At 37.8% G+C, this 27387-nt stretch overlaps 1 protein-coding gene across 2 annotated transcripts in view; it reads left to right on the top strand.

Annotated features, from left to right (window-relative positions):
* The window catches only part of C4H1orf21 (chromosome 4 C1orf21 homolog), a 282105-nt gene that overhangs the window by 100185 nt on the left and 154533 nt on the right, over nt 1–27387 (top strand). For both annotated transcript variants that reach the window (XM_036754798.1, XM_036754799.1), the window contains exon 2: nt 9746–9978. In XM_036754798.1, the coding sequence (XP_036610693.1) occupies nt 9885–9978 (94 nt within the window). In that variant the 5' untranslated portion in view covers nt 9746–9884. The remainder of the gene's footprint in view (nt 1–9745; nt 9979–27387) is intronic.

Consider the following 27387-nt stretch of genomic DNA (forward strand, 5'->3'; position numbering starts at 1 on the left):
ATATTCCAAGGGGAAGATGTTGATGAATGATGCCTACACTCTTTCTTCCTGGGGTTTTGTCCTATTATGGCATTGATGCAGACATTCCTGTACTTGTATTGCTATGGTCAGCCAGTGGATACACTAGGTTGATCCTGTGATAATGGACATCATTGGCCTATGAAAATGGCAGACCTCACCTGCCTTCCCCTCATATGCCATGCATGTACTAGAAATATCACATGCCTTTAAGAGTACATACCATCTTGATGGTTTTTTGGTTGGTGGTGGTGTTCTTAGTATATGTTATCTCCTTCCCCCACCCATACGATCTCACATACAAACTAGAAATGTCCTGGACCTTTAAAGGAAGGAAGGAAGGAAGGAAGGAAAGAAAAAAAGAAGGAAGGAAGGAAGGAAGGAAGGAAGGAAGGAAGGAAGGAAGGAAGGAAGGAAGGGAGGGAGGGAGGGAGGGAGGGAGGGAGGAGTTCTAGTCTATACAGAGTTGTAGAAGTGGAAATTTTAAAAGGAAATGAAGAGAGTCTCAGGAGTATGTCAGGAATGGCCGCAAGGGAGCAAAGTAAAAAATGGCGTGATTCCTCCATAGCCATTCAAACTAGTTTGGGGGAATAGCTTTTATAAGGGTGTTTACTTATCTTTTTACCACAGAAATAGCTAGACATAAACTTGTGTATACAAGATGACGGTGGAAGAAATGTAGTTTTAGTATACCAGATCAAAGTTCTTTTCTCCAAAGAGGGAAGCTGGGCTTCAAGAAAGGTACCCGTTCTTTCACTAGCTCTATTAAGGGAAGAAAGTGCTTTAAAAACTTTTCTTTTTAAAGAAAAGAGAGAAAGGGAAGCAGATGAGATAAACCTAAATTTATTTACCTCCCATCATAATAAAAAAGAAATTAACCCCCTGTGGCTGAAATTGTTACAGTTTGTTGTGAATCCCTTTTTGCACAGCATAAGGCTCCTTGATCTTTTATAGACTGTCTTGCAAAGGTATAATTGGTTTACTGCTGAGTGAGAATTACGTGATTAAACTGAAAGAATGCAATTTTTCTTTTAAATTAGAAACCAATAATTAAGCACAAACCTTTGAACAAACATACAGGTAGGTCTTCTCTAGGCAACATCATGATGTCATGGTTATGTGAATAAGCACAGATATGTAATTTAAACAGCCTTTAGCATTTATTCATTCACTCTTGAACGAATACTCACAAGTAAGACTTTGCCTTATCCAGTATTCGTACTCATCGGGATTTATTAACATATTGTCTGTTGTTCTGTTATCAAATGAATGTTGTGTGAAGAATGGCTATATTCTGTAATAAACTTGGCTCTTCCACGTTACCTTCCTGCCATATGTGACATCTTCCTCCCCCTCCCGCTCCTCCAACCCTCATGGCTTTTAACACTCACAATATAACATGTAATCATGTTAACAGTAGCCCAAGGATACTGAAGCCCGAAGTCTGAAAAACACATTAAGTCCTTTTCTTGGGAAGCTTTTGTGTTAACACTCATTACTGCTAAGTAGACCAGATGGTCAAACAGACTGATTAGTTATTTATATTTTTACTTGATGGTACTTAGATGTTGGCACTTCCTTCAGTAAAGAAAGGAGCTGTTAGATGGCATCTTGTCATGATTTTCCTTTTTAATCAGAAACAGAAAGAAGTGCTTTGCTCATGATCTATTAATAATGAGGCTATACTCTATTCTTGATGGCTGTTTCCTAACTCTTTGTGTTCCATTGAGTTTAGGGGATTTCTTTTTCTATCTTCATGTTCCCATGCAGTATTTGTATTCTTTTTGGCTTACTGTTTCTTTATAGGGTTCATCATTGTTTATTTTTCAGAAGGTTTGCCGTTGATGATCACAAGGAATTTTTAACAATATTTTTGGCATTTCTAGGCAAAATAAAAAGGTCCATGACTAATTAGGGGAAAGTAGAATTGCTCAGTATGCCATATAAATAGAAATATTTCCTGTAGCCTTTTTTCAAAAAGGTCAAATGTCTTCCTAGTTTTCTCCTTTTATATGTTGTTCATTCTCTTCTCCCCAATGTTATATAAAAATGGCCCGTTGGTTAAAAAAATTTCTCTGTGCCCATTCCTAACTTAGAAATATTGAGACCAAAGGGGGTAAAAACACTAGTGTTGCAAATTTCTTGTCAATACTAGTTATAACATTACAACATAATATGCATATACCCAATAATAATCGCATTTATGAAGCTTCTGCTGTGTGCCAGGCACCATGCTAAGTGTTTTACCAATATTATCTCATTGGAGCCTCACCACAACCCTAGGGTAATAGGTACTATTTTTCTCCATTTTACAGTTGAGGAAACTGAGGCAAACAGGTTAAGTGACTTGCCCAGGGTCATACAGCTAGGAAATGTCTGAGACTGGATTTGAATTCAGTTCTTCCAAATTCTAGGTCCGGCTCTCTGTTCACTGCACCACCATAAGTCAAATGACCAGCCCTAGAAGATTGCAACGACACCTCCTATGTGAGATCCATAACCATTCTAAAGAGTTTGGCCAAACTATCTCCCCAGAAAAAAATTAATTGGATAAAGAATGACTATTCCGTGGACTATAATCATGAAAGCAACATGCACATAACACAACCTAACTCCCTCAAACTTTAGTAGCTTAAAACTTCACTATGACTGTGCATGTATATGTACATGCATTGTATATGTAAATATACGTACATGCATACATATATACAACACAGAAATATGTGTATATGGTTAGATAAGATAGGTAGTGGGTACTCACTGCGAATGGACAGTACTCTGGGTAGTGAATTGAACTGGAAGAGGAAAACAGGGTGGATGGCCTTAGGAAACTCTAGTTTGTTTTTGTGACCCAAAGTTTCTCCCTGAAACAAAGCTCCTCTTTTCAATACCAATATTCTTCCAGAAGTGTTATATGACTACAAGTCTATGGACAATGACAGTTTCCAAAGGATTAAAGGTCAGGATTGCTTAAATGGCATTGGAGGGTATGAGCAGGCTGTTAACACCTTGCAGGGGAAAAAAAAGGGTGGGGGAGGAACTTGGCAGGAGATGTGAAGTAAAAGATATGATCAATGAAAAGTGTAATTAAAAATGAGATAATATGGGTAGAGGATTCAACAAAAGGAAAAGATTACTGATTGGTAGCTACATACTCCATTGGTACTCTTACAATGTCAAGAGACTTCAGAGAAGGACCCCTAGTATGATTAACGGGTTCCATATGGTAAATTGATAGGAATGAGTCATTTGGGATGGCTCAGCATAGATGACTTGCCGTCTTCACTGTTGGAGGTAGGTTATTTGATGAGCTCATAGATCCTATGGAATACTTGGAGTAACAGCATTATATGGAGATCTGATCTCTGATCATTCTACTAATTTACAATCAGGTCCTTACCTTTCTTAAAAAGTATTGGGTTTTAGGAAGGTAAGTGAATAAAAGTTTTTATTTGGGGGAGAGTGGGTTAGAATAGAGCTGGGAAAAGGCAAGCAGTGTAGACAAATACAAAGAAAGAGATGGAGTAGAGATCAAAAGAAACGTTTTTGACCAAAATATTTCTTCAGTCTTTAGAAAAAAAAAATTCTGGGTATAGCCTCCATTGATTTGAGATAGACTGAGGAAATAGTACAGTAAGAAGAAAACCTTATAGTGGAAGCAGGCTCTCACTGAGGTGTTGATTGGGAATATTCTATAAGCATTCCTCTATCTATAGGTGAAATACATCAGTGGCTAAAATATAAAAAGCAGTATAAATATATTCCCCAGATATCTACAAGGAGCCTGTTGGATTGGAGATGCTTCATTTCTTAGTGATTTCACCATTACTCCAACTAAAGTTTGCTAAATAAATAACCAGATTGCTAGTCAGTTTTCTGATTAAGGTAAAAAATTTGAGAAGCACTTAAAATAGTGTATTGCTTTAAAATGTCAAGTATGTATCTTCAAAAAGTGAAAGCTACATCTATTTCTGAGTTGGGGAGAATATGAATTTAAAGGAGTATCAATGCAGCTACTAAATTTTGTAGAAAAAATTAAAATTGTGAAATAAATCAAATCATTTTTCCTTCTTAATGTGCCTGTGATCTGTCCCTATCAGCCTGAGAAAAATATAGGAGGCCTAAGAAAGAAATTCTACTAAAATTTTTATGTAAGTTCCACAAAACTGTTTCTGAGGTATTTCCCTTAGAAATATTTTACAGGTGCATTATTTTAGTCCATTCCCATGCTCAGTCCCTTTTTCATTCTGTTGCAAAGGTTTGCAACTAATCGTGATTTAACATACATACACACACATACATACATACACACACCACACACACACACACACACACACACACATCCCAGTTGTCACACGCAAAACACATTTTTCGGGATAGAGTAGTGCTCAGAGATGGGAAAAGATAATCCATTAAATTAGCTGTGGGCTTTGACCTTTTGAGTGATGTGTGTATGTGTTTGCTGTGTAAGTAATTTCATGTGTGGTTTTTAACATGAAACTGGAGCATAGAAAAGAATTTAGGGGATTGCTAGCCAAAGGTTTCAAGTTTTCTGTTGGTTTCCATTAAAAACTTATTGGTTTTAAACTTAATAGTTTCCTTTTCCTTTTTAAATCTCTTTATTTTGAGAAGATGATAAAGTAGAAGAAGAGAGGTCTACCCTTATTCTCACTTGGCTTTTTATCGCACCACTAATTCTCTATCCAATGTGTGAAGTCTGCCTCGCTCATTCACTTTCTGGCACATGGGAAATGGAAGGGGTTTCCTTCAGAATGTTTCTGTTTTCTGGCATATTGGCATCTTGAGGGGCACTGTTAGGTAAGGCAGGTTTGGAATGAGTGACTGTCAGGAATAATGGCTTTTCTGCACGTTTGAACTAGGTAAGAGGTTGATGGTATCTTAAAAGTGATATGACAAGATGTGTATACAGAATGCATTATATTTCTCCTACCCCACCTTGTTCGATTGTGCGTGTGTGTGTGTATGTGTGTATGCATGTATGTGCATGTGTTCGTATTCCTTCCAAAATGCAGTCAGATACTGTGATGAGTTGACAGCAGCCTTCCGCTCTATTAATTAAATGCCAAAGCATCTGAAACAAAAAAAAAAGCTTCCTCTATCTCATAACATTTTTTTCTGTTTATCTTCATTATGGTGGACAAACAGTTCTGAACATAACTGTTTGCCACAGAGGTTGTATCAGGGGGATACGAGTCCATTGCAGTAAGTGAAGAAACAGCATTTCTAATCCTTTTTATGCTGTTGTGAGAGACACAGGGCAGCTGCCTTATTTGTAATGCCACTGGGGATCAGGCTTCAGGCTCTCAGCCTGGTGAGTTGATGTGATTCCTATCCTGACTTGCTCAGGTGTATGGGAGAATTAGGACAACTGATAACCATAAACTATCTCCCCGTGGACCTGTGAAACTTTGGGGACTCCTGTATGCAGAATTTCTTTTTCTTCCTCTTGTCTAAACTAACTCCAAGTTCATTTGGGGAGGGGTAGTGGTGGTACAGATTTTACAACTTCTTGTTCCTCGTATAACTTGACTTAGGACTAGGGGACAGTGGTAAGAATGTTGGGTTTAGTGTCAGAAGACCTCACAGTCTTGTCAGTATTTCTGTGATTGTGGGCCTCTGTCCCTGTTTGCTTTCTCTTTTTTTTTAAACTTTTTTTTATTTTGTTGTTTTGTACTCCACAGATATCATCAAATTTTAATATTTCCAAATATGATTAAAACCCTGAATCTCTTATATACCATCTTATACTCTTTTAAGGTTGTAACAAATGCAATATGTTAACTTCAAAAACAAAAAAAAACCAAACAAACAAAAGAACAATTTTCTGGGCTTCAGTTACCTCAATTATAAATGAGGGAATTGGACTGGGTGACTTCTAAGGGTCTTTCTAGCCCTCATTCCGTGGTTCTGTAAAATCCTATTTTAAAAAGGTCATTGCCCTCTCCTTTCAGTCATCTGGAGCAGCCCTTTTATAGGAATAAGAATATTAGATTAATATTAGATTTATTATTAGATTAATTGTTTAGATTAATATTAGATTTATTAATTAAAATAGATTTTTGGAATATATTTTCCAACTCGACTTAGTATTAGAATTCTGTTCTAAATCTGCTCAGAATTGATCACTTAAACAGTATACAGAGCTGGAAGGGAGCTCAGTCCTACACCTCATTTTATAATTGAGGAAACTAAGTCCCAGAGACATCAAATGTCCTGTCTGAGGTGATGCAGCCAGGAACTGGCAGCAGGCATATTTGATTCTTAGATTCCAAATTCAGCACCCTTCCCACTGTCCTCTCATCTCTTTTCATGCCTCTTCCCTCTTAGCAGAGTGCTTTGAAAATTCTTTTACATGAACATCTTTAAGATTGCTTTGCCCTGGGACAGATTCTTCAAGAATATCTTCAGAGGCTCTCTTTGAGCATCGTACAGGAGCAGCTGCTGTGGAGAAGACACTAGAAAGGAAAGAGACTGATCTGTCACGGGGATCATATGTGCCTCTGATTAGGAGACATAATCCATTAAGTACCATTAAATTACATCACCTTCTGAATTAAGAAGTATAAAAATGCATGAATGAGCCATCAAATAGAAAAGCAGTAGAATTAGAAAAACCCTGCTGCTAGAATGTCTTCAGGTAGATCAGTTATCTCTCTGCATTTTTTTTAAAAAAGCCTTGGAAACAGGAGATGGACCGAAGAGTTTCAGTGAGATTGAGAGACAATCTGGTGTAATGGAAAGTATGTCGGGCTTTCATCAGGAGAACTGGATTGAATCTTTGTTTCCTGAATGTAATTGTTCTGTGGCCCTGAGCAAGCCACTTCATTGAACTCTGAGTGTGAAGTTTTCTTCTTTATAAAAGAGGCATAATAATCTTTTCATTACCTACTTCATGGAATTATTTTAAGGGAAGTACTGGGTAAACCTCTCCACCTCTAGGCTAACTCTTTTAATCTGCTCCTGGGAATAATAATGTGCAACTATAATTACCAGATAAACATGAGTTATTGTGATAATTATCCAATCTATTTTTAAAAAACTTTTAAGTATGTCCTCCCTGCCCTCCGTCTCATTGCTGCCTCTTGCCTTCCCTGGCTTCCTTCAAGTCCCAACTAAAATCCAATCTTTTACAAGAAGCCTTTCCCAATCCTTCTTAACTTATACATATTTGTTGGCTTATTGTCTCATCCTTTAGACTCTGAGCTCCTTCAGGGTAGACACTGTCTTTTGCCTCTTTTTTTATCCCTAGCACTTAGTACACTATGTGCCTGGCGCATAATAGGTACTTAATAAATGTTTATTGTCTATTGATGGCCTTTAAAAAATTGAGGGGGGGGGGTAGAAGGTGGGGAGAATCCTGAGTCTTACAGGCCTAATATCCCTGAGCAGTAGAGGTATCATCAGGGTCTTGACTATATTAACCTTCATGTTATTTTCTATAGGAGAAAAGAAGGACTGGTTTGGTGGTAGAGAGGTTGGGAGAAATAAACACAATTACTTGGTGAAAGTGATTTTATGTAGAATTGCAGTCTAGTTAGGAACTATGTAAATATGTATTTAGAACAGTCTTTTAATATCAATGGGAAAAAATGTACCCAATTCTAGGTCCTAGAATATATTCTCTATTTTTTTTCCCTTTGGTAACAAAGTTCCTGATTATTCAATTTACTTTTAAAGACATTTATTAAGTAGCACTATATCAAGTCAGCCAACAATATAACAAATGTAACAGTATAACAAAACCAACAGTATAAAAATCCTATCCTTTAAGGAGTTTACATTTTAATGAAGTGTGTTGTCAAAACTCTCAAATACTCAGATCTATGAGCTCATTGATGTGGGTATTTCCTCCACTTAGTCAGGTAGAAACCCATCCATTACCATCCTTCCAATGAGACTCATACCAAAAATTTATCATCCCCAAATTTCATCTTGGGGGCTTTCTGCAGCAGGTTCTTACATTTTGAGGAAATCAATGGAACATTCAGGCTGTCTGTTGTTTTATCTTTTGCTCTTGACTTGCGCAACCAACCGCTCTTCCTCCTTTGGTACTTGCTTTGATACATCCCCTACATAACAATTCTCCTTCATAGTTCCTTGATTATAATGTTCTGTGGTCTGGTACAGCCTATTCATATTCACCATCTGTCCCTCCATGGCCTTTCAGGAGCTCTACAACTTCACTGTTAGAATTCATTCTCTTCTTACATAGAGACACCTGTGTCAATCCTAGTGGCCAGTGAGATCTCCTTATATTTTGCATAGAGACAGAATGTTTCTCTTGATGCTTCAGGCCCATTTCTGTTGACGATTTCCTTAGGAGTGAACGAGTGGTAGAAGTCAGGAGACAGAAGGTCTTGTCTTCATCCTCAAAAGGCATCTTGTTTGATAAATGAACTGCCACAAAACATGACATCCATACAGCTTTAGGAAATAGAAGAAAGTAAAGTATATCCCCAAATTATTATCAGTCAATCATGTGTTTATTGGAGTAGCTACTGTAATTCTGAGTGCTGTGGTGGATGCAGAAGAAGTTAAAATAGTGTCTGCCCCCGTAGAGCTTCTAGTTTAGCTTAGGGAGCAGCAAACCATATGAGATAGTACTTGATCAAGCACTAAATTTTGTAGTATAGGTTATGGGAACTGTGGAAGTTCAGTGAGGAAAATCAATGAGAACTAGAGTCGTTAAGAAAGGTTTCATGGAGAAGGCAGCTCTTGAAGAGACTTTGGAAGGAATGTTATAATTAAAAGAAGCAGAGGGATGAAGGAAGAGGTGGAGAGGTCATTTTAGAGAAAAGGAACAACTTGAAGAAATGCTTCAAGATAGTAATGACCATGGTCTGTTGGTGGGGCAAGGCAACAGGATGGCTTCACTATATATAGTAAAAGATGTATATTAAAGAGTAGTAGAAAATAAGGTTGGTGAATAAAAAATACAGCATCTCTTTGGAGGACTTTGAAAACCAGACACAAGAGAGCAGGGGAATGACATGATGAAAGCAGTATTTGGACATTAATCTTCCCTGCGTTGAATAAAACATGTTAGAAAAAGGAATGGTCAGGAAATGAGGACACATTTCAGGAAAACAAAATTCAGTCCCTAGCTCTGCTACTAACTGTGAGTTGAATAAAGTTTCCTAACTTTTCTAGGCCTTAGTTTCTTCGCTGGTAAAATAGTTTTTTCACTACAGCAATTCATAAATGCCATTTACTCTAAGACTTCCACCACATATGATGTGCTTCAATGGAGGGAATACTCCCATTGATGAAAGTAGTGAAGAAAGTTAAGAAATTGGGAATTAATAAGACTTTACATTTGGGTAGTGTTCTTGTACTGAGTTCACAAAGCATCTTCTTATCCATTATCTCATTAAAGCCTCACTGCAGCCCTGATATAGATAGTGCAGATATCCCCATTTTGCATAGAGATAAAGAAACTAAGCCTTCGATAAATTAAATGACTTGTCCAAAGTCTCATTCCTAGTAAGTAGCTGAGCTGGAACAAGAGCCTAAATCATTATTTTTCCCATATGAAACCATTGTTAAACTGGAATTTTTCCCCCTGCTTCCCGTATCATACAAGTCTTATTTTTTTTTACTCTACTGCTACATACTGTTGCTATACATGGATTTAAGTCATTGACAGATACTGAGCTTTGTGCTTTGGTGGCTTCATATATTCTAATCTACCTTTCTCTTTTTGCAGGTAGAAGCCTCTTGGCCAACTGAGCTGGAAGGTGGATTTTTTTTCTTTTTTCTTTTTTTTTCAAAAAAACAAAAGTATGTGCCTGTGTCTGTAGAGATGATTTGTAGTTCAGCGAGGCTGGAGCTGACCGAATGAGACTATGGGCTGTGCCTCCGCCAAGCATGTTGCCACTGTTCAGAATGAAGAGGAAGCACAGAAGGGGAAAAACTACCAGAATGGAGATGTGTTTGCTGGTGAGTCTTCAGAATTTTGCTTTTAAGTCTCTTGGGGCAAAGACAGAAATTTTAATATTTGAGTTTCTTCATAGTAGTTCTAGAGGTAGTGAGGTGACAAGTTTGGTAGTTATCAATAATACCAAATTGTGATGTGACTTTGGTGGAAGGGTTACAATAAGGCAGAGTGTGGGATCAGTGGATCTGTCTGTGGCCAGAGAATATTTGGGTCATTGAGTTTGATTGAATTCCTCAATCAAGGTATAATAAACTTTTTTCCAGGTGTGGTTGTGGATTGAGATATACTAGTCAGGCATATATTTTAGAGATAGTAGAAAGTTATCATTTATACTCTGAATCAGTGGCTGAGAGTGGACAAGAGTGATTTTTACAGTTTACAAAGCATACCTTAACATATAGTAACTTATTAATTTCACACAATAGTCCTATGAGGAACAAGAATTGGAAAAGTTCTACTTGGCTCCATGGGGTAGAACTGGGTGAAAGAATTTGAAGTTGCAGAAAAGCAGAGTTAGACTTGTAGCAAGAAAAGGCTTCCTAACCAACATAGTTGTTCAAATGGAATGGACTGTTTCAGGAGAGAATAGATTTCCCCATTACTAGAGGTCTTCAAGCAAAGGTTAGTTGAGCAGTGGTCATGTTGTAGTACTGGGTGGACTTAATGACTGCTAAGGGAGGTAGGGTCCTTTTGACCCAGATCCTACAATTCTGGATAGAGTAGATATCATCATGTCCATTTTGCAGGTGGAGAAAATAATGCTTGGGTCACCCAGATAATCAGGAGTGGGTCTGGTGGGTCTCAACTCCTAGTTTTAGAAATACAGATGGTAAACATGGATTAGCTACCTTCTAAAAATAATAGTCTAGTCAGGTATGGTGGTACATGCTTAGTTTTGATCTGGGGACACTGAGGCTGGTAGATCTCTTGAGTTTGGGAGTCCTGAGCTGTAGTAGGTCTAAAGCTAATCAGTGTTCACTTTGGTCCAGCACAAATATTGTGAAACTCTAAGGAGAGCAGAACCAGCAGGCTTCCTGAAATAAACCAGGTCAGAAAAATGAAGTAGGTAAAGTCTTCTGTAACAATCAGCATCAGGACTGGTCCGTGAATGGCCACTACCCTTCCAGACTGGTTGAGATAGAGAGACCCAGGCACAACTAAAAACTAGAAATGTCATAAAATACGCTTAAACACAAAATGACTCAATACACTTCAGTGTTTTTACTATAATTTAGAGGCACTTCAGGATCACGCAGAGTTTCCAAGTCATCATTACCTGAGTTATCATGGCTCTCATGAAGCAGCATGGGAGGGTGTTGAAGATGGCATTCTGGTTGACAGCAACCCATTTTTATTGCACTGTTTAACTAATGCTGTTACCAGCTGACATTTGTATAAAATTGTTACCTTGCAAAAGCTCTCCTCTGCATCTTTCTTTTCACGAGGGCTCTACGTGAGCTCAGATGTTTCTGTTAATGAGCTTTCTCGTTGGACTGGAGTGGTGAACTCTCAGTCATCCTAAAATAGCTTCACTAATTTTAGAACCACCAAGCTTTTGTTCCAGTGTGGAGGCTGGGGCCCTTGTTTTGTATGGAGTGGGGTCTGCCATACTGTGTTAAGAGAACTGAGAGGACTCTGAAATCAGGAAGGGAGGAGCCTCCATTTATACTTGAATTGCAGGAGAATATATCTGTTGCTGGGAGTGAAGCTGTTTCCATTGGCTGCTATAAGTAAGAATTTAGTGTCATCCTAAGAGCAATGAAGGAAAACATTAGTGAATTAGAACACAATTAATGGAACTTTTGATTAACTTAAATCACCCCAGCAACAATACTATCAATTAACAAACATGTTTTAATTATCTACTATATGAACAAAGCAAATGGAACAGTTCCTCTCTAGTTTGAATTCTTTGAGGAAGAAAATATCCATAAATACATACGTTATGTGTGTGTATATATATACATATATATATACATATATATATATGTATATATATGTATATATATACATATATATGTATATATATATATAGTACATGTATGATAAATTTAATCTGGGGAACTAGGGAGATCAAAAAGAATAAGTTTTCTTCTTGGAGGTTTTTTTACATATGAGAAAAATGAGGCCCAGAAAAGTTAAAGGATTGGCCTAAGTCACTTGTAATTATTCAAGCTGGATTTGAACCTAGACCTCTCATTCCAAATTTAGCACTTTTCCTACTATAAGGCACTGCCCCCTACTTTATACTTATTCAGGTTTGAAATACAGTTTAGAAAGTTTTTTTTCAATCTGAGAGCTATAGCATAAAGGGATTTCTGCTTAACTTTCAGTTATCTGGGAAACTTCTTTTACTTCTTACCCTTTCATTCTACATAGTCATGATTTTACTATTGTGGAAGCATACTTAACATTAATCCTTTGCCTCTTTATGCTACACATTGTAAAATAATAATAAGATATCACCTTTCTTTAGCTATCAATTCAGAAACCACCCATCCTGTACTGACGTCTTTTCATATCATTCTATCAAAGGTCTAACCAGTTTCTAAAGAGAAAAGCCTATTAAACCCAGGAAGTAATGATTAGATTAAGAGAAGGAAGATGTCATTTATTAATTCAGTTAATAAAGTACTTCTTGAGTTCATCTTTGACCAAGTTAAAAGAAGAATCCTTAGAGGAGGTAGTTAAAGAGGAACTGAATTGTTGTTTAGGAAACTGATTCTGCAGCGTTCCCCAAAAGTTGTGATTGTTGTTCTGTTGGAATCAAAACTGTTGCCTAGACTTGGTTCATGTTTGATTTTGATAATGTAATTATTTGTTTTCTTGAACTCTATAAAATTATAAGTCAAAAATGTCTTGAACAGAGAAGTCTACAAAGGCATAGGGAAACTGCACTTCTGGATTTCTGTGCCTCTAAGCAGACTTGCTTAGAATTAGTACAATTTAATCAATAAATCTCTAGCAGGCTCATGCCCCAACTCAAAGTGTTGAACAGTTTTTTCTTCCTTAATATACATTCTAAAGTGTAATACCATCTAGCTTTGCTTTTAATTAAAAATGTGCCTTTGAAAATGATTTTCAGTTCATTTGTGTATATTGTTAGATATATCTATCTATATCTATACACATACACACACACACACACACATATTCATACACAGACACAGAGAGGGAGAGGGTGTGTGTGTGTAGATGTAGATATACAGAGAGACAGAGAAAGGTTTCATTCCAACAGGTAGTCTCATATTAATTTCTAGGGGACAGTGAGATATAACGTTAGTGTAAAGGTCAGAATTTACTGCTCTTTCAGAGTAAAATTGAATGAAATAATTTATTTTTCATAACAGGGATACAGAGGCTAAAAGACTTGGTGCTGAAATGATGTACATCAAAGGTGTCAAATCATGGCTAGATGTAGATGAAAATGTAATTGTGAAGTGTTTAACAAAATAAATAAAAATACAGTAGACTATAGATAATGTTAATATGTGGTCTTTTAAGTCATTAGGTGGCCCACAGGGATCCTTATGTGCAATTTAGTGACAGTTCTTTCTGTTTGAGTTTGACACCACTGATGTGCAACAGGGAAGAATACTAAATATCTGACATGTGAGTAATGATGTGGGTAATGACCATATATGTGACAACAAATATTCCGGGTCATAAATTATCTTTAAATATCTGACTTAACCTTAATCATGAGCTTTTCACCCATCTTCAAGTTACAATGTTGTGCTAATCGGGGAGCTTATTTTTTTTAAAAAAAAATCCCAATAGCTCTCCCCCAAAATTCACATTCCTATTAATTTAAAAAAACAAAACTACTTATGTGATTGTGGAAGAGGGATTAAAAAAGGAGAAATAAAAAGTTGGGGGAGAACGTCAACCAGTCAAGACACTAAAACTTGATAATCCAATGGGATAGAGACTCAGCAGTTATTTCATAGGGTTATTTTTGAGAATTAAAGTGCAACATTGTGAACCTTAAAGTATTATGCATGTTCCACCACCATCATTTGTTTGATTGTGACCTAGGGAGGAGAGTAGCGTTACTTTCCCTCCAGCTAGTTTACAAGGACAGGAGGGTTACTGCCCATTTTTGAATAAGGAATAAGGAGCAGTTAGTTGGACCAGTGATGTGCTGGGATCGCTTAGAGCCATTTGACAGTACTCTTGTGACTTACCCCTGTGTTCTAGAACCGATCCCTACTTAATCCGTTTGTACTGTGCTTTTCCTAAACTGCCCCCAAGAGTTTTGGTTCAGTGAAGTGACCTTGTTCACTTTTCAGACTACTGGGTTTTGTTTTCATGTGTTGCCAAAGACTTGACAGATTCCATGAAATGGGACGTGTTGGGCAATGGCTCTAAAGTGTCTATCTGTTTATGTGAGTGAAAGTTTTCACACGCAGTCTCACTTAACCATTTTAGTGCCGTTCCCCTCAAAAATGTTAATTTCATCTTACTCCTTCTAAAACCACATGGGGGTGGGAGGAGGGAGAAATAGTGGGTATTAATAAAGTAATTGGGTTTTTATGTAGTAATTTCCATTGGTAAAAAGCAGTTTAGTCTCAGTAGCCTGATAGCTCCAAATGTGTGTGATTTATGTGTGTGTATGCATGCACACACATACATACATATGTATATACAGATAAATAGACTGGAGCAGATTTCTGAAGATGGTTTGTCCTTGGTGAGTAATGAAAAGTTAAAAATAGCAAATTAGCATTTTGGCTTTTGGAAGTTTAGGGAAGTGTAACTTCATTTACATGGAGTTTATTTTTCGTGTTTGTCTATACATATGTGTATGTATATGTGCATATATATGTATAGATTTCTTGACATAGCAGTCAAAATGCAATTCCAAGGTGAGAGTGAGAAAGAGTGTCCAAGGGTGAGCAAGAGAGTGTCCAGTCAGCATAAAAGGACACAAACCTATGAGATGGTGTCAGGGATCCTGGGGTCCTGCTAACAGGAATCAGACCTACTTCTGAAAGCTTCATTTCCAAATTTGGAATTTTCCCTTCATCAATAGTTAATGCAGACATGAAAAATGGTCAGCAGATCGATTGAGGTCATTAAGGAGACTTCTGAGTATGCTGCCAAGGGTGGATTTTAAAGGCATGAACCCAGGGCAGTGCTAAGGGTAGCTTAGGGCACACTAGCTCATATTCATTCAAGCAACTTTTCTTAAGTGTCTAACAATGTGCATAAAAATCAACTAGATGTTATGAGAGATACACAGATTGCTGTTCACTTCCTAATGGATAAATTTAATGCTTTTCCCCGCTCCATCTTTCTTGTTCTTCACCTGCTTGCCTCCCTTCACTCTCCCCCTTCCTTGCTCTCCTGAGTCTCCTTCTTCCTTCCTACCTTCCTTCCCCTATTTATCTTCTTTCCTTTATCTTTTCTTTCTTTATTCTCACTTTCCTTTCTGCCCTTTCTCCATTTCTTCCTGCCCATATTCTTGCTTTCTTTGTCAGATTTTCTTACTCAGTGCCAACTGTCTGTAACTATGCTTGCAATGAGGCCGCTGGGTGGTGCAGTGGATAGAGCACTGGGCTTGGAATCAGGAAGACTCATCTTCTTGAGTTTAAATCTGGCTTCAAACACTTACTAGCTGTGGGAGCCTGAGCAAGTCACTTTAACTCTATTTGCCTCAGTTCCTCATCTGTAAAATGATCTGGAGAAGGAAATGGCAAACCACTCCAGGATCTTTGCCAAGAAAACCCCACATGGAGTCATGAAGAGTAGAACATGACTGAAACAGCTGAACAATAATAACAACCTAGTACTCTAACCGAATTGTACTTCTTTCTTTTTCCCAAACATACCCCCATACCCTTCTTCCATTCTTTTGTTTCATTCTTTTCCCTCTTCCTTTCCCACAACTCCACCTACCCAGTACTTACCAATTCTTCAAAGCTCAGTTCAAGTGTATTTCCTCCTTGAAACTTTCTCTGATTTTTTCCAACAGGAAATTATCTCCCTTTCCTATCTGTCTCTACGGAGTTTGAAATATAGTTAGGAAAATGAGATGATAGTAAGGCAAGAAGAGGAGAAATTATGTGAACATTTGGATATTGAATTGCCACCATTTTTGTAGTTTCCACTTCTCCTTCTTGCTAAAGCAAAAGCCCGCAGAAGGAAGCCATTAGTAGTGGAGGGGACCAGGAATGACTTTATGTGGAAAGTGTTGCTTGAGATACATCTTAAAGGAGCAGTGGGCTGTATGAAGCCATGGTAAGGAAAGATATCTTTTAGTCCTAGGGAACTGACCTAGAGAAAAGGAGACACAGGGGGTCATGGGGTCCTTCTTCAAGTCCTTCAAGCGTTGTCATGCATAGAAAGAATGAGTTTTGTTCTATTTGGCTCCAGAGGAGAGAGCATTGGGTGCAAGTTGAAAAGTTGGGGGGGAGGGGATTTACTGCTAATTTTTTATTTGATATCCTTCAGTGTTTCCATTGCTGTAGTAATGGAGATTTCAGGAAAATTTCCTAAAAGTTAGATCCAAAAATAGAATGATTTGTGTCAAGAGGAGGTAGGCTCTCCATTCTTGGAGGTCTTCAAGCAGAGACTGGATGACCACGTGTCAGTATATTACAGTGGGAATTCCTGTGGTATTTGCATTGGACTAGATGCCCATTGAGGTCCTTTTCAATTCTTAAATGTTCTGATTCCAAAATTTGACCACTTTTGCCAGGCATCTGGAATGTCCTGCTCAATTCAATTTAATTCCTCAACCATTTCTGAAATGCCTACTCTTAAGTTCCAGGTACTATGCTAATGCCAGGGATACAAAGACAAAATGACAGTTTCTGTCCTCAGGAGGATTCTCTATTAGTTTTTGGTATTTACATAGGAAATGGGGTAGAGAAAATAGTTTGCACTTGTGTGGTATTTTAAAGAGACCAAGTCAGTTATTACCAGGGTACATTGATTGCCCACCCAGACCTTCCTTCCTGTTCTCTTTTGTACTCCCCTAACTCTTGTAATTGTTGGAATTACACAGTTTGAACAATATCAAATTATATAAGCACGCTCAATTATTGAAAGCTGCTTTATTCAGAATTCCAGTGGGTTAGGGCACATATGAATGTCTATTCAGCCATATCTTTTCCACCAGTGGAAGAGAGAATGTGCCCTATATTTGGGATGTCAAGAACAATCCCAAGTGTTATTACAGTAGTCACATTTTCATTGTGCTTTGTGGACACAAACCTCTTAACAAAATATATTCTCTCACCTGCACCTCACAACTACCCTCTGAGTTAGGTATGTGGTCTTCTGTGCATTTCTCTATTAGCAAACTGATGCCTAGAGAAGTTGACTGGCTTGACTAAGGACAGGCAACAAGTAACTGGTGCAGCAGTTTCTGGTCTTTTTGACTCTTAAGCCCAGCATTCTTTCTACTTGCTACACCATACTACGTCGTGGGTATGAACTAATTCCTATATTCTCTGGCATTGTGACAGTGCTTATGTCTTCTCTTTCCACTCTCTGCTTCTTTAATTGTCAGGAGTAGTCTGTGTTTCGTACTCATTTATTTCTTTGATGCTAGGTCTTCAGGTAAGTGGAAAACAAGGGCTAGTTAAAATGCAACACTGAAGGATCTTTTTGTCCAGAAAAAAAGCTATCTCTTGAGTTCACTATAGTGGATGTTCTGGTAGAATATATGATGTGGTAGAAAGAATCCTGGACTTGAGGTCAGAATCTGGGTTCAAATTCCACCTCAGTGACTTAGAGTAACCTGTGTGACCATGTGCATGTCACTTAACCTCAGGTTCTCAAAGTCAGTAGTCTGTAAACATTTATTAAATGGCTACAATGTGCCAGGCACAGTGTCAAAGGACAGGGTTTGATTAGATGGCCATTAAAGGTTTCTTCCAGCTCTTAATCTATCAGCCTAAAATCTTCCCAACTTTACAGTCTGCAAGCTTTCATCAAGAACCTCCTTATGTTGCTTTCTTCTCAGAATTTTTCCTCATTGCAAAGAAAAGGACAAACTTGGCGGTGAAAAGAAACAACCATTAGATTTTGCCAGCTGACAATTCCCAGACCCTGGTATCACTGAAATACTCAGGAATTTAAGAGCCTAGATGAGGCCAGAGTCTGTGTTTTCTGTAGAAGAAAAGATTCAGAAAATTCTGAAGAAAGGAGTAGGAGGTGAGGTTTCCTTTACTAAGGGGACTATTCTCTAAGGTAGCCTATGGTGGAATATCAGATAGTCCATCTTTTGATGTAAGAGTAGTTCCTGTATCCTGAGCCAGGGTGGCTGATGTGATAGAAAACACCCAGCTGATGTTGTAGGCACCAATCAGGCACAGTCCTCAAGGATACAGTCAACTTTCTTTTGGGCTCTTGCTTTGTGGTGCTTAAGCCAATATAGCCCTTCCCCTTGCTGGGTCCCCCAGTTATTAGTGTGTTCTCATTCTTAATGACTTTGTCTACGTCTTCTCCTTATTTATCTCTCTGTTGTTATTTCTCAGTAGAATGAAGCTTCTTGAAGGCAGGGTTTCTTTTTGTATCTCCAGTGCCTAAGCATGGCATCTGTCAGAAGTAAGGGCTTAATCAATACTGGTTACGTTGAGTGGAATTGAACTGCTGCTTATGCACTCTAACCTTGCACTTTGGCCTCACTCTGGAGGTTGGGGGGAAGGGATCTTTCCATCTTTTCAGTCAAATTGGAGCAAATTAATTCATGGAAGACAAAAAAAATTAATATCGGTTGTTTTATATTACTTTCATTTTAAAATTTATTCTTGTCCCCTCCCCAAAAAAAGAACCATCCCTTATAACAGGGATTTTATAAAGATGGAGGTGGGGTGAAGGGGTGGTAGAGAGAAGCAGGTCAGCAAAACTAACCATATCAACTAAGTCCTACAGTATATATAGGAGGTCTGTGTGTTTTTCTCCTTTATTTTTCAAGGTCATATTTAGTCATTATAATAGCACATAATTCAGTTTCAGCAGGGTTTGGTGGTGGTGGTGGTGGTGGTGGTAGAATGTGGTAGATGTGAGACTTTTCATTTACATTGTTATAATTATTTTGTCAATTTCTTTCCCGCTCTACCCGCCCCCCCCATTCTGCTTTCAGCATTTTGCATCAGTTCATGTAAATCTTCCTCATGGGAGACTTTCACATGGCAATTAAGAGTCAGCAGGTAACAAGGGTTGCTTTTGTTTTGTTTTGTTAAGAACTTTCTGGGCCCTGTAAAGTAGTGTTTACTGTAGTTTCCTCATAGAACTGGCATGTCTGAATTTCAGCATTGAAGAACCCTCTTGATGTCCAGATCTACCAGTGCCAGATTTCTCAAGTGTCTGACAGCCTTGATTGGGTTTCTCAGCAATTAAGCTGAGGAAAAAAGCCCAGCCAGTTTACTGAAGGCGTGTAACTCTTTCCCTAAAAGCTTATCAACACAACAATTCTCTGTTAATTTTGTTGTTTAAAGTAATTCTGTTCCCAGGGATTAGTCTCTTTCTAGCTTGACCTCTACCAGCTTCTTGTTGTCTGGTGTTTATGTGTTCCTGTGTGTTAATTAAGTTAGCAGGCCAGTCTCAGCAGATGATACAGGAAAGATGAATGTAATAGGATTATACCATATTTATCTCTAATGACTTTAAATCACTTGACTAAGGAGAAAAGTAATAAATCTGCCGTTAGTTGATGTTTAGTATTGAAGTTTATTTACCAGGGCATACATTAGTGTGGTAGCATTTTCTTCCTTTTTCTTCTGTTATTATAAGTACTTCTTAGAAGCCAGAGTCATGTGTTACCTTTACTGACTTGCAGGTATAATACCTTTAATTTTTTTTTAAATACCACTCATAAGTATAGTATGAAAATTGCGGTTTAAACTTAACTACAGGCAGATTGTTGAGTACTCAGCTATGGATCAGACACTTTAAAAACAGTAACTTCAGTGTTTTGTTTTTTTCTGTTGCCTGCTTAGGGAGTGAAATAGTGCCAGATGGAAGAAAAAACTTGGGGGAAGGGGGCAGTGCTGTATCTCCTGATATTTGGAAATAGCCTCCGGGCAACTGTATCCAAAATGCTGCCTGGTGTTACTTGTACAGGTGGACAGGCAAATCCCAATTATTTGGCCATTGATTGTTCTTATTTAAAATGTAGCCAATTACTTAGCCAAAACAGGGACTAAAGCAGGAGATAAGGATCTGCATCAGGCCAGGAGTCCTAGAACATAGCATTTTTTCACATCAATACATACACAACAATTCTGTGGAGTAAGTTTTCCCATCACATTCACTTCCAAGTGTATCTCTTTTCTTCTCCCATAACCCAGTGAGCTGTACTTGCAACAATATAGCTTTTATAAAAGAGAAAGGAGGGAAAGCAGTTTCAAAGAACTAACATATTGACTGCCTCTGATAGTATATGCAATGTTCCACAATCATGATGGGACGCTGGATGACCTCTTGTTCGCTATGTTATGTGCAATAGGGGATCCTTTCATGTGTGAGTTGGACTAGATGGCCTCTGAGGTCTCATCTATCTCCCAAGTCCTGTGATTATGCAATAGTGTCCCACCCCAGTAAATATGCTAATTTTTTCTTGGGAAAGAAAATTAGTCCTTCTGTTTATACGCCATTCCATTTTACTTTCTTTTAGAACCCTTCATTATAAACAAAAACTTTGGTTTAAACCATATATTAAAATCATTTCCAGTCTTTTCAAAACTCTCTTTCATTGGAACCAAATGAGATGACGCTAATTTAAACGAAACAAACACCTTATCTTTTCAGAATAGTTTGTTCCAAATCTAACATTATTGCAAACAACCCAGGTAGAAGCATTTGTTTGTTTGCTAATATAGTCTGGCTGACATGATATGTGGGTATTTTATAAATGGAAACAAAATTGTGGCAATAGTTCACCTTACAAATGTTTCCCAGTGGTTTTTGTTTCACATTTATTTTCGTAAACCACTGTCTTGGTAAGTGTTTTAGTCACATTTTTACCATAAAGTGTTTTTGTTTTCCTTTTAAATTTAATGTTTTATTTACAAATGCTTTCATAATTTTTTCTAGTAACATTGATTTTTTTTAATATGGTCACATGTACAATAGACTATCATTATCGTTGTGTGCCTTATGTATTTGGGATTTAATATGAGTGAAGTTTGTGGATATTTGTTTCCTCATCAGAATTTTGTTTTTTTTTCAAACTTCCTATTATTCATAATGAATTTTAAAACACTTCTGTCTCACATTTTTAAAAAACACAGGACTATAAACAAACATTGATTCACATCACCTGCATTCTGCTGACACCTATGGTCAGTCAGCTGATAATGTGTTTTAAATCATTAAGTGTATTGTTATTCTCTACCATTAAAAAGCTAGGTTGATTTTTTTGTTTAAATCAATACCGAACAATCTACAATGGCTCTCCCACATAGGAAGAACAAACGTGTTCTGTGCAGCGACAGCAAAGTAGATTGGTTTGCTGGGTTTGCCATTTTATTTTTCATTTCACAGAATTCTATGGACTGCTTTGGGGGACCATGAGTTTCAGGGAACACAGTTTGAGAAATGCTGGTTTATAAGATTCTTGGGACAAATTGTGTGGCCAGACTCATGAAAAGGAGGGTATTTTATTACATTCATACACCACAATTTGTTTAGCCATTCTCCAATTGATGGGCATCCCCTTGATTTCCAATTCTTTGCCACCACAAGAAGAACTGCTACAAATATTTTTGTACAAACGAGTCCCTTTCCCACTTCATTATAATTTGGAATGACTTATATGAACTGATGCTGAGTGAGGGGAGCAGAACCAGGAGAACATTATACATGATTACAGATACATGGTATCCATAAGGACTAACTTTGATAGATCTGATTCCTCTCATCAATGCAAGGTTCAAAGACAGCTCCAAAAGACTCATGATGGAAAAAGTTATGCACATCCAGAAAAAGAATTATGGAGTCTGAATGCAGATTGAGGCAAACTTTTTGCTTTCTTTTTTTTCTTCTTTTTTTGGTTTCGTTTCTCCTTTCTCATGATTCATTCCATTAGTTATAATTCATCTTTACAACTGGACTATTATGTAAATAAGTTCAAAGTGAAGGTGTATGTGGAACCTACACTGGATTACATGCCATCTTGGGCGGGGGGTGGGAGGGGAGGAGAGAGAGGGAGAGAAAATTTGGAAGCCAAAAATTTGTGGCACTGAGTGTTATAAACTAAAAATAAAAATAAATTTATTATTAAATAGAGAGGTCTAATCACTCAGAATCTCTGATTTTTCTCTGATAGCTCTTCACTTGTAAGATTTCCCAGATAAATTCTGTGCCACCGAACTTTAATACCATGGCTTTAATTATTCAATTAAACAAACAATTATTAAATACCTACTATGTACAAGGCTGATATTATGTACTGGGAATACAAAGAGGCAACTAGGTGGCATAGTGGCTATAGCACTGTGCCGTTAGTCAGTCCTCAGACACTTATTAGCTTTTTGACTCTGAGCAAGTCATTTATTAACCTCTCTCTGCCTCAGTTTCTTCAACTGTGGGGATAATAATATCAACCTACTTCAAAGGGTTATTATGAGGATCAAATGAGATCAGCACTTAGCATGGTGCCTAGTACATAGCAAGCACTTAATAAATGCTTGTTCTCTTCCCCAAAGACAAAAATTCAGTAGTCCAACCCCTCTTTTACACATGAACTGAAGCCTAGAGAGGAAAAGCCTTATGGTCACAAAGTTAAGTTTCCAACGCAGAATTTAATTCCAGATCTTCCCATAGCAAATCCATTGCTCTTTCCATTATTATAAGAAAAAGTCTTTTTGCCCCCAAGAATTTTACCTCCTATTGGCAAAGTACAGCAACATATACATGAATAAGTAAACACAAAATATGTACATAGTTTCAAGAGGAATAATAACTGTATGGGATCAGGAAAGGCCTCATGTCAGAAGTGGCACCTGGGTTCTGTTTTAAAGGACGTCAGGGATTATAGAAGATGAAGGTGAAGGAGTGCATTCTAAATGGGGGAATTGTTTATACAAAAGAGAGGTGTCACGTATGGAGTGTAGCTAGAAAGCTAATTTGACTGGGGGAGTAGAGGATGTGGAGGGAAATGAAGATTGGAGGCCTTTAAATGTCAGTCTGAGGATTTTCAATCCTCATCCTACAGGCAATGAGGAGCCATTAAAGACTTTTGAGTTGGGGAGTAACATGGTCTGATCTGTATTTTAGGAAGATTAATTTGGCAGCTATTTGGAGGATACATTGGTTTACATGGAAAGAACCAAAGAAGGGAGGCGAGTTGGAAGGAAATTTTGGAATAAATCAGGCAAGAATTGATGAAAGTAGTATGAGTGGTAAGGAGGAGATACATGACTTTCTAGACAAATGCTTTGAAAAGATCTTATGATCTTATCAACTTGAGCGTTCCCTCCAAGGATACAGATTGCATCCCATTCCCCCTTTGACTCCCACCTCATAGCTTGCCCATGTCCCTTTTCCATTTATACATTGCTCTAATAATGTATTTTATGCTGCTTCTCTTGTATGATTCTTCATTGGCAAGATACTACAGCTTAATCAAGTTGACCATACATCTTTCCATTGCCCTTTGGGTGACCTGTAATTGAAATTCTTCAGAGACTGGGATATTCCATGCTTCACAGGCATCCATAGCACTGCCTGGAGGAATATTGTTATTAAAAAGACGGGCCTTTGTTTCAGGAAGAAGCTAAACAGATACGATGTAGCTAATTGCTTTTCCTGCTTAAATGCTGCACCATAATAAAAGGAAAAGAGCACTGGACTTACATCAACACCTGAGTTTGCTTATCAGCTGTGTGATTTAGGGCAAATCAGGTCCCCCCTCTAGGTTTTCATTTCCTCATCAGAAACATTAAAATGATTGTACTGGGTGATTTTGTCTAGTATTCAGAATTTTAGAGAAATTCAGATGGAGATTTCATTTAAAACTGGAGAAATAACGGAAAAGTAGAGGAGACAGCAATTCTGATTTTAACTGCAATGGAGGAAATGGTTGATGAGATGGAAATGATGGAAACTGGAGCAGGAAGAAAGTACTCCTTGTAAGTGTTTGTAAGATGGGGGAAGACGCCTGCGTAGTTTGATGTGCACCCTGTATTTTTGGAAACTCAGTGAATGAGTGATGGCCCTACCAAGCTGCAAAGACATAAAGTATGGGGCCGGTGATAGATGGTGTGTCTGACATCCAGTGACCTACCTAGCTAAGCTTGGAGAGGTCCCATTACCAGGTTGGCCGCAGGATGATGAATTGTTCTACCGTAGCAATTCTGAAAAATTGCCTACCAAGTCATAGAAGGGGATGCAGTCTGCATTGATGAAGAGAGTACTCACATTCAAAAAGCATGGCTCCTTAGTCATACGGAAGAGAGATTGGGTTTTTCCCTAGCATGGTGCTCTAAGGCCGACCTAGAATTCAATGGATAAAAGAGAATTGAGCAGATTTGGGCTTGGATTAATTGGAGCTGCCAAACAGGAGAATGGGTTGCCTCAAGCAGTCAACAGTGTAAATCTTTAAGCATAGCACTTGTTAGGGACACAGTAGAGGAGTTCCAGTGTGGAATGTTCATAAGGTACTTCTGATTCTGAGATCCTGTGATCCCCAAGTCTTTTCTAGCTATAATATTACATTGATAGATACAAATGTAAAACAATCCGAGGATGACTGAACCACATCCTCTGTATGCCTATGGAGGATACAGAGTTCAGGACCTCAAAAAGATTACAGTCTTCTGGGAAAGGTAAAGAAAAGCATATAGTAGAGGTGAGATATAGATGCATGAAATAATTAGAAAAAAACAAAAAGAGAGACTTCACAAGATGTTTTTCAATAAAGTATCAAATTGATTCTAAACACAATATTTGCATGTACTCTGTGCTGATGGGCTGTAGGAAAGGAAAAAAATGAATGTCAGGTTATGTTATCAGGGAAGGGGGTGGTGTAGGAAAGCATGAAGAAAGAAAAGAATTTTCTTCTTTTTGAAAGCTTTTTTTCAATCAGAAAGTCATAATTATCTCAATCAGTAAATTATGCTTATTAAATTCTAAATTTAAAATAGCAGAACTATGATAATTTGTAAGAATTCTTTTTGAAAATCTATTACAAAAGCCTGAGTTTTACAAGTTGGCATTTAGTAATAAGGTGTGGAAAACGTCTACCATATGACAAAATTTGCGTTACTTTGATAGCTTAACTTTGTGTTTATTACTTGTCAGTTAAGAGATTGCTTACAAACTTTGATGTGCTTTGTAAACTTACTGAAATCTAATGGTTGAACTCATAAAGATTTTTAATTCTTAACTGATAATTGGGGTTAAAAATTAGTCTTATCCATGAATATTATATTCATAATATCAAGTGGAAGACTTGCATTTTACAAATATCTTTTCATTACTTCAAAAGAATTATTGCAAAGTGTCTATACCTTAGTTTACCATATTCTTGAGTTGCCATGGCCAGAAAAAAGAATTAAAATTAAAAGAACCTTTTTGATGTTGCCAAGATGGTACACATAGTCTATCACTGTTTCCGTATTGGAGCCATTTTCAGCCTGGGAGGGCCTAGTTGGAACTTGTATAGCCTTTGAAAACCCTCTAGGTCAGTAAATCATATATAAGGATTCCCTGCTGGTACATATATGTTGACTTAGAAAACCACATGTTAACACTATGTATGTTTGATAGTATTTTGATTTATTTTGTTAAATATTTCCCAATTACATTTTAACCTGGTTCATGCCCAGTTGCCCTGCAAATGTTTGACACCTCTGCGCTAAGTCAGGTATCCTTAATCTTTTTTGTGTCATGAACCCGTGTGGTAGTTTCTTCTCTGAATTCACAAAATAAAATGCATAGGATTACATACATAAGATACAAAGGAAACCAGCACATTGTCAAAACATTTTAAAATATCAAAATATCAACAGTTATTAAAAAATTTTAAAGTTCAAGGATCTCAGGTTAAGAACCTCAGCTCCAGAAGTTTAGGACGTATCCCACTGCTAATGCTTCCTCCATGTGTGACCATGGGCAAATCACCTAACCTCTGAAGCTTAGTTTTCTTACCTGTAAAATAAGGGGATTAGATCAGATGACCTCTGGTTAGATCAGATGACCTCTGAGGTCCCTTTGGGCTCTAGCTGTATGATCCTCTGATTCTAGCTAAGGAGCTAAGTTCTGTGTACATACAAGGCTGCCTCATCCCTCACAGACAGTATCCAAACCATCTCTATCCCAGCCTTGGGAATTTGTGCCAAGGGATATGGAGTGCACAAATGGCAAGGGCTCCCTTTTGGTCATACCGCAGCACTTCCCATGCTGATTAGTTGACTCCTTACCATGAGGCATCTGATGACAGTGAGGATCAGAGATTTGAAGAAGTGCCTGCTTTAGTGTGGTGGGCCTGTTTTAAACTATATTTCATTATTTCCTGTCCTGGAGCCTTAGTGACCAGAATTTAATTTTCACTTATGGCTTACTTAACATCTATACACTTGGAGAAAGGAGTTAATATTCCAGTGGTCAGACTGACTTAGAGATTGGATGTGGATATATGAAATCAACTGAAGTATCTAAGTTGTTGTTGTTCAGTCATTTCCAATACTTCATGACCTGTTTGGGGTTTTCATGATAAAGATTCTAAAGTGATTTTCCATTTCCTTCTCCAGCTCATTTTTCAGAAGAGAAAGCTGAGGCAAACAGGTTGAAGTGACTTTCCCAGGGTCACACAGCTACTAAGCGTCTGAGACTGGATTTGAACTCAAGTCTTCCTGACTCTAGGCCTGATGCTCTATCTACTGCACCAACCTAACTGCCCAAAGTATTTAACTATGAATGCAAATGATAGCTCAGGGGGAAATGCCCCACAGGCAAATAGCTGAATGCTAAGGGGTAAAGAGCCTCCTCAAATGATGATCCCTTTCCTCCAAGCTCGGGCTGGTTCTCGACCAGTGCCAGGGGTGGAACGTAAGAATCATAAAGGCTTATGTGAGTCACACCTATAAAGGTCCCTGGAGTTTGCCTCTGATCTAAATGTATGTCAAGAACCATCCTAGTCTGGAGAAGCCTTTAGAATACCAACCACTTAATAGGCATTTATTAAACATGCAATGTTTTTATTCCAGGGACTGTGCTAGGTGCTTGGGATACAGAAGCAAACAGAAAAGAAACAATCTTTACTCTCTAAGGAATTTAGATGCTATCAGCTCACTACTGGAAGGAAGGTGGGATTCGTTCAAGGGAGGTGAAGAGAAGATGCCTTCCAGGCATGGGGGACAGACTTTTGTCTCACATCTCCATCTGTTGTTGGACATCTCAAACTGAATCACTAAACTCAACATGTCCAAAATTGAACTCATTATCATTTCCCC

This window comes from Trichosurus vulpecula, chromosome 4 (genome assembly GCF_011100635.1).
Source record: "Trichosurus vulpecula isolate mTriVul1 chromosome 4, mTriVul1.pri, whole genome shotgun sequence".
In the NCBI taxonomy this organism is placed as follows: domain Eukaryota; kingdom Metazoa; phylum Chordata; class Mammalia; order Diprotodontia; family Phalangeridae; genus Trichosurus; species Trichosurus vulpecula.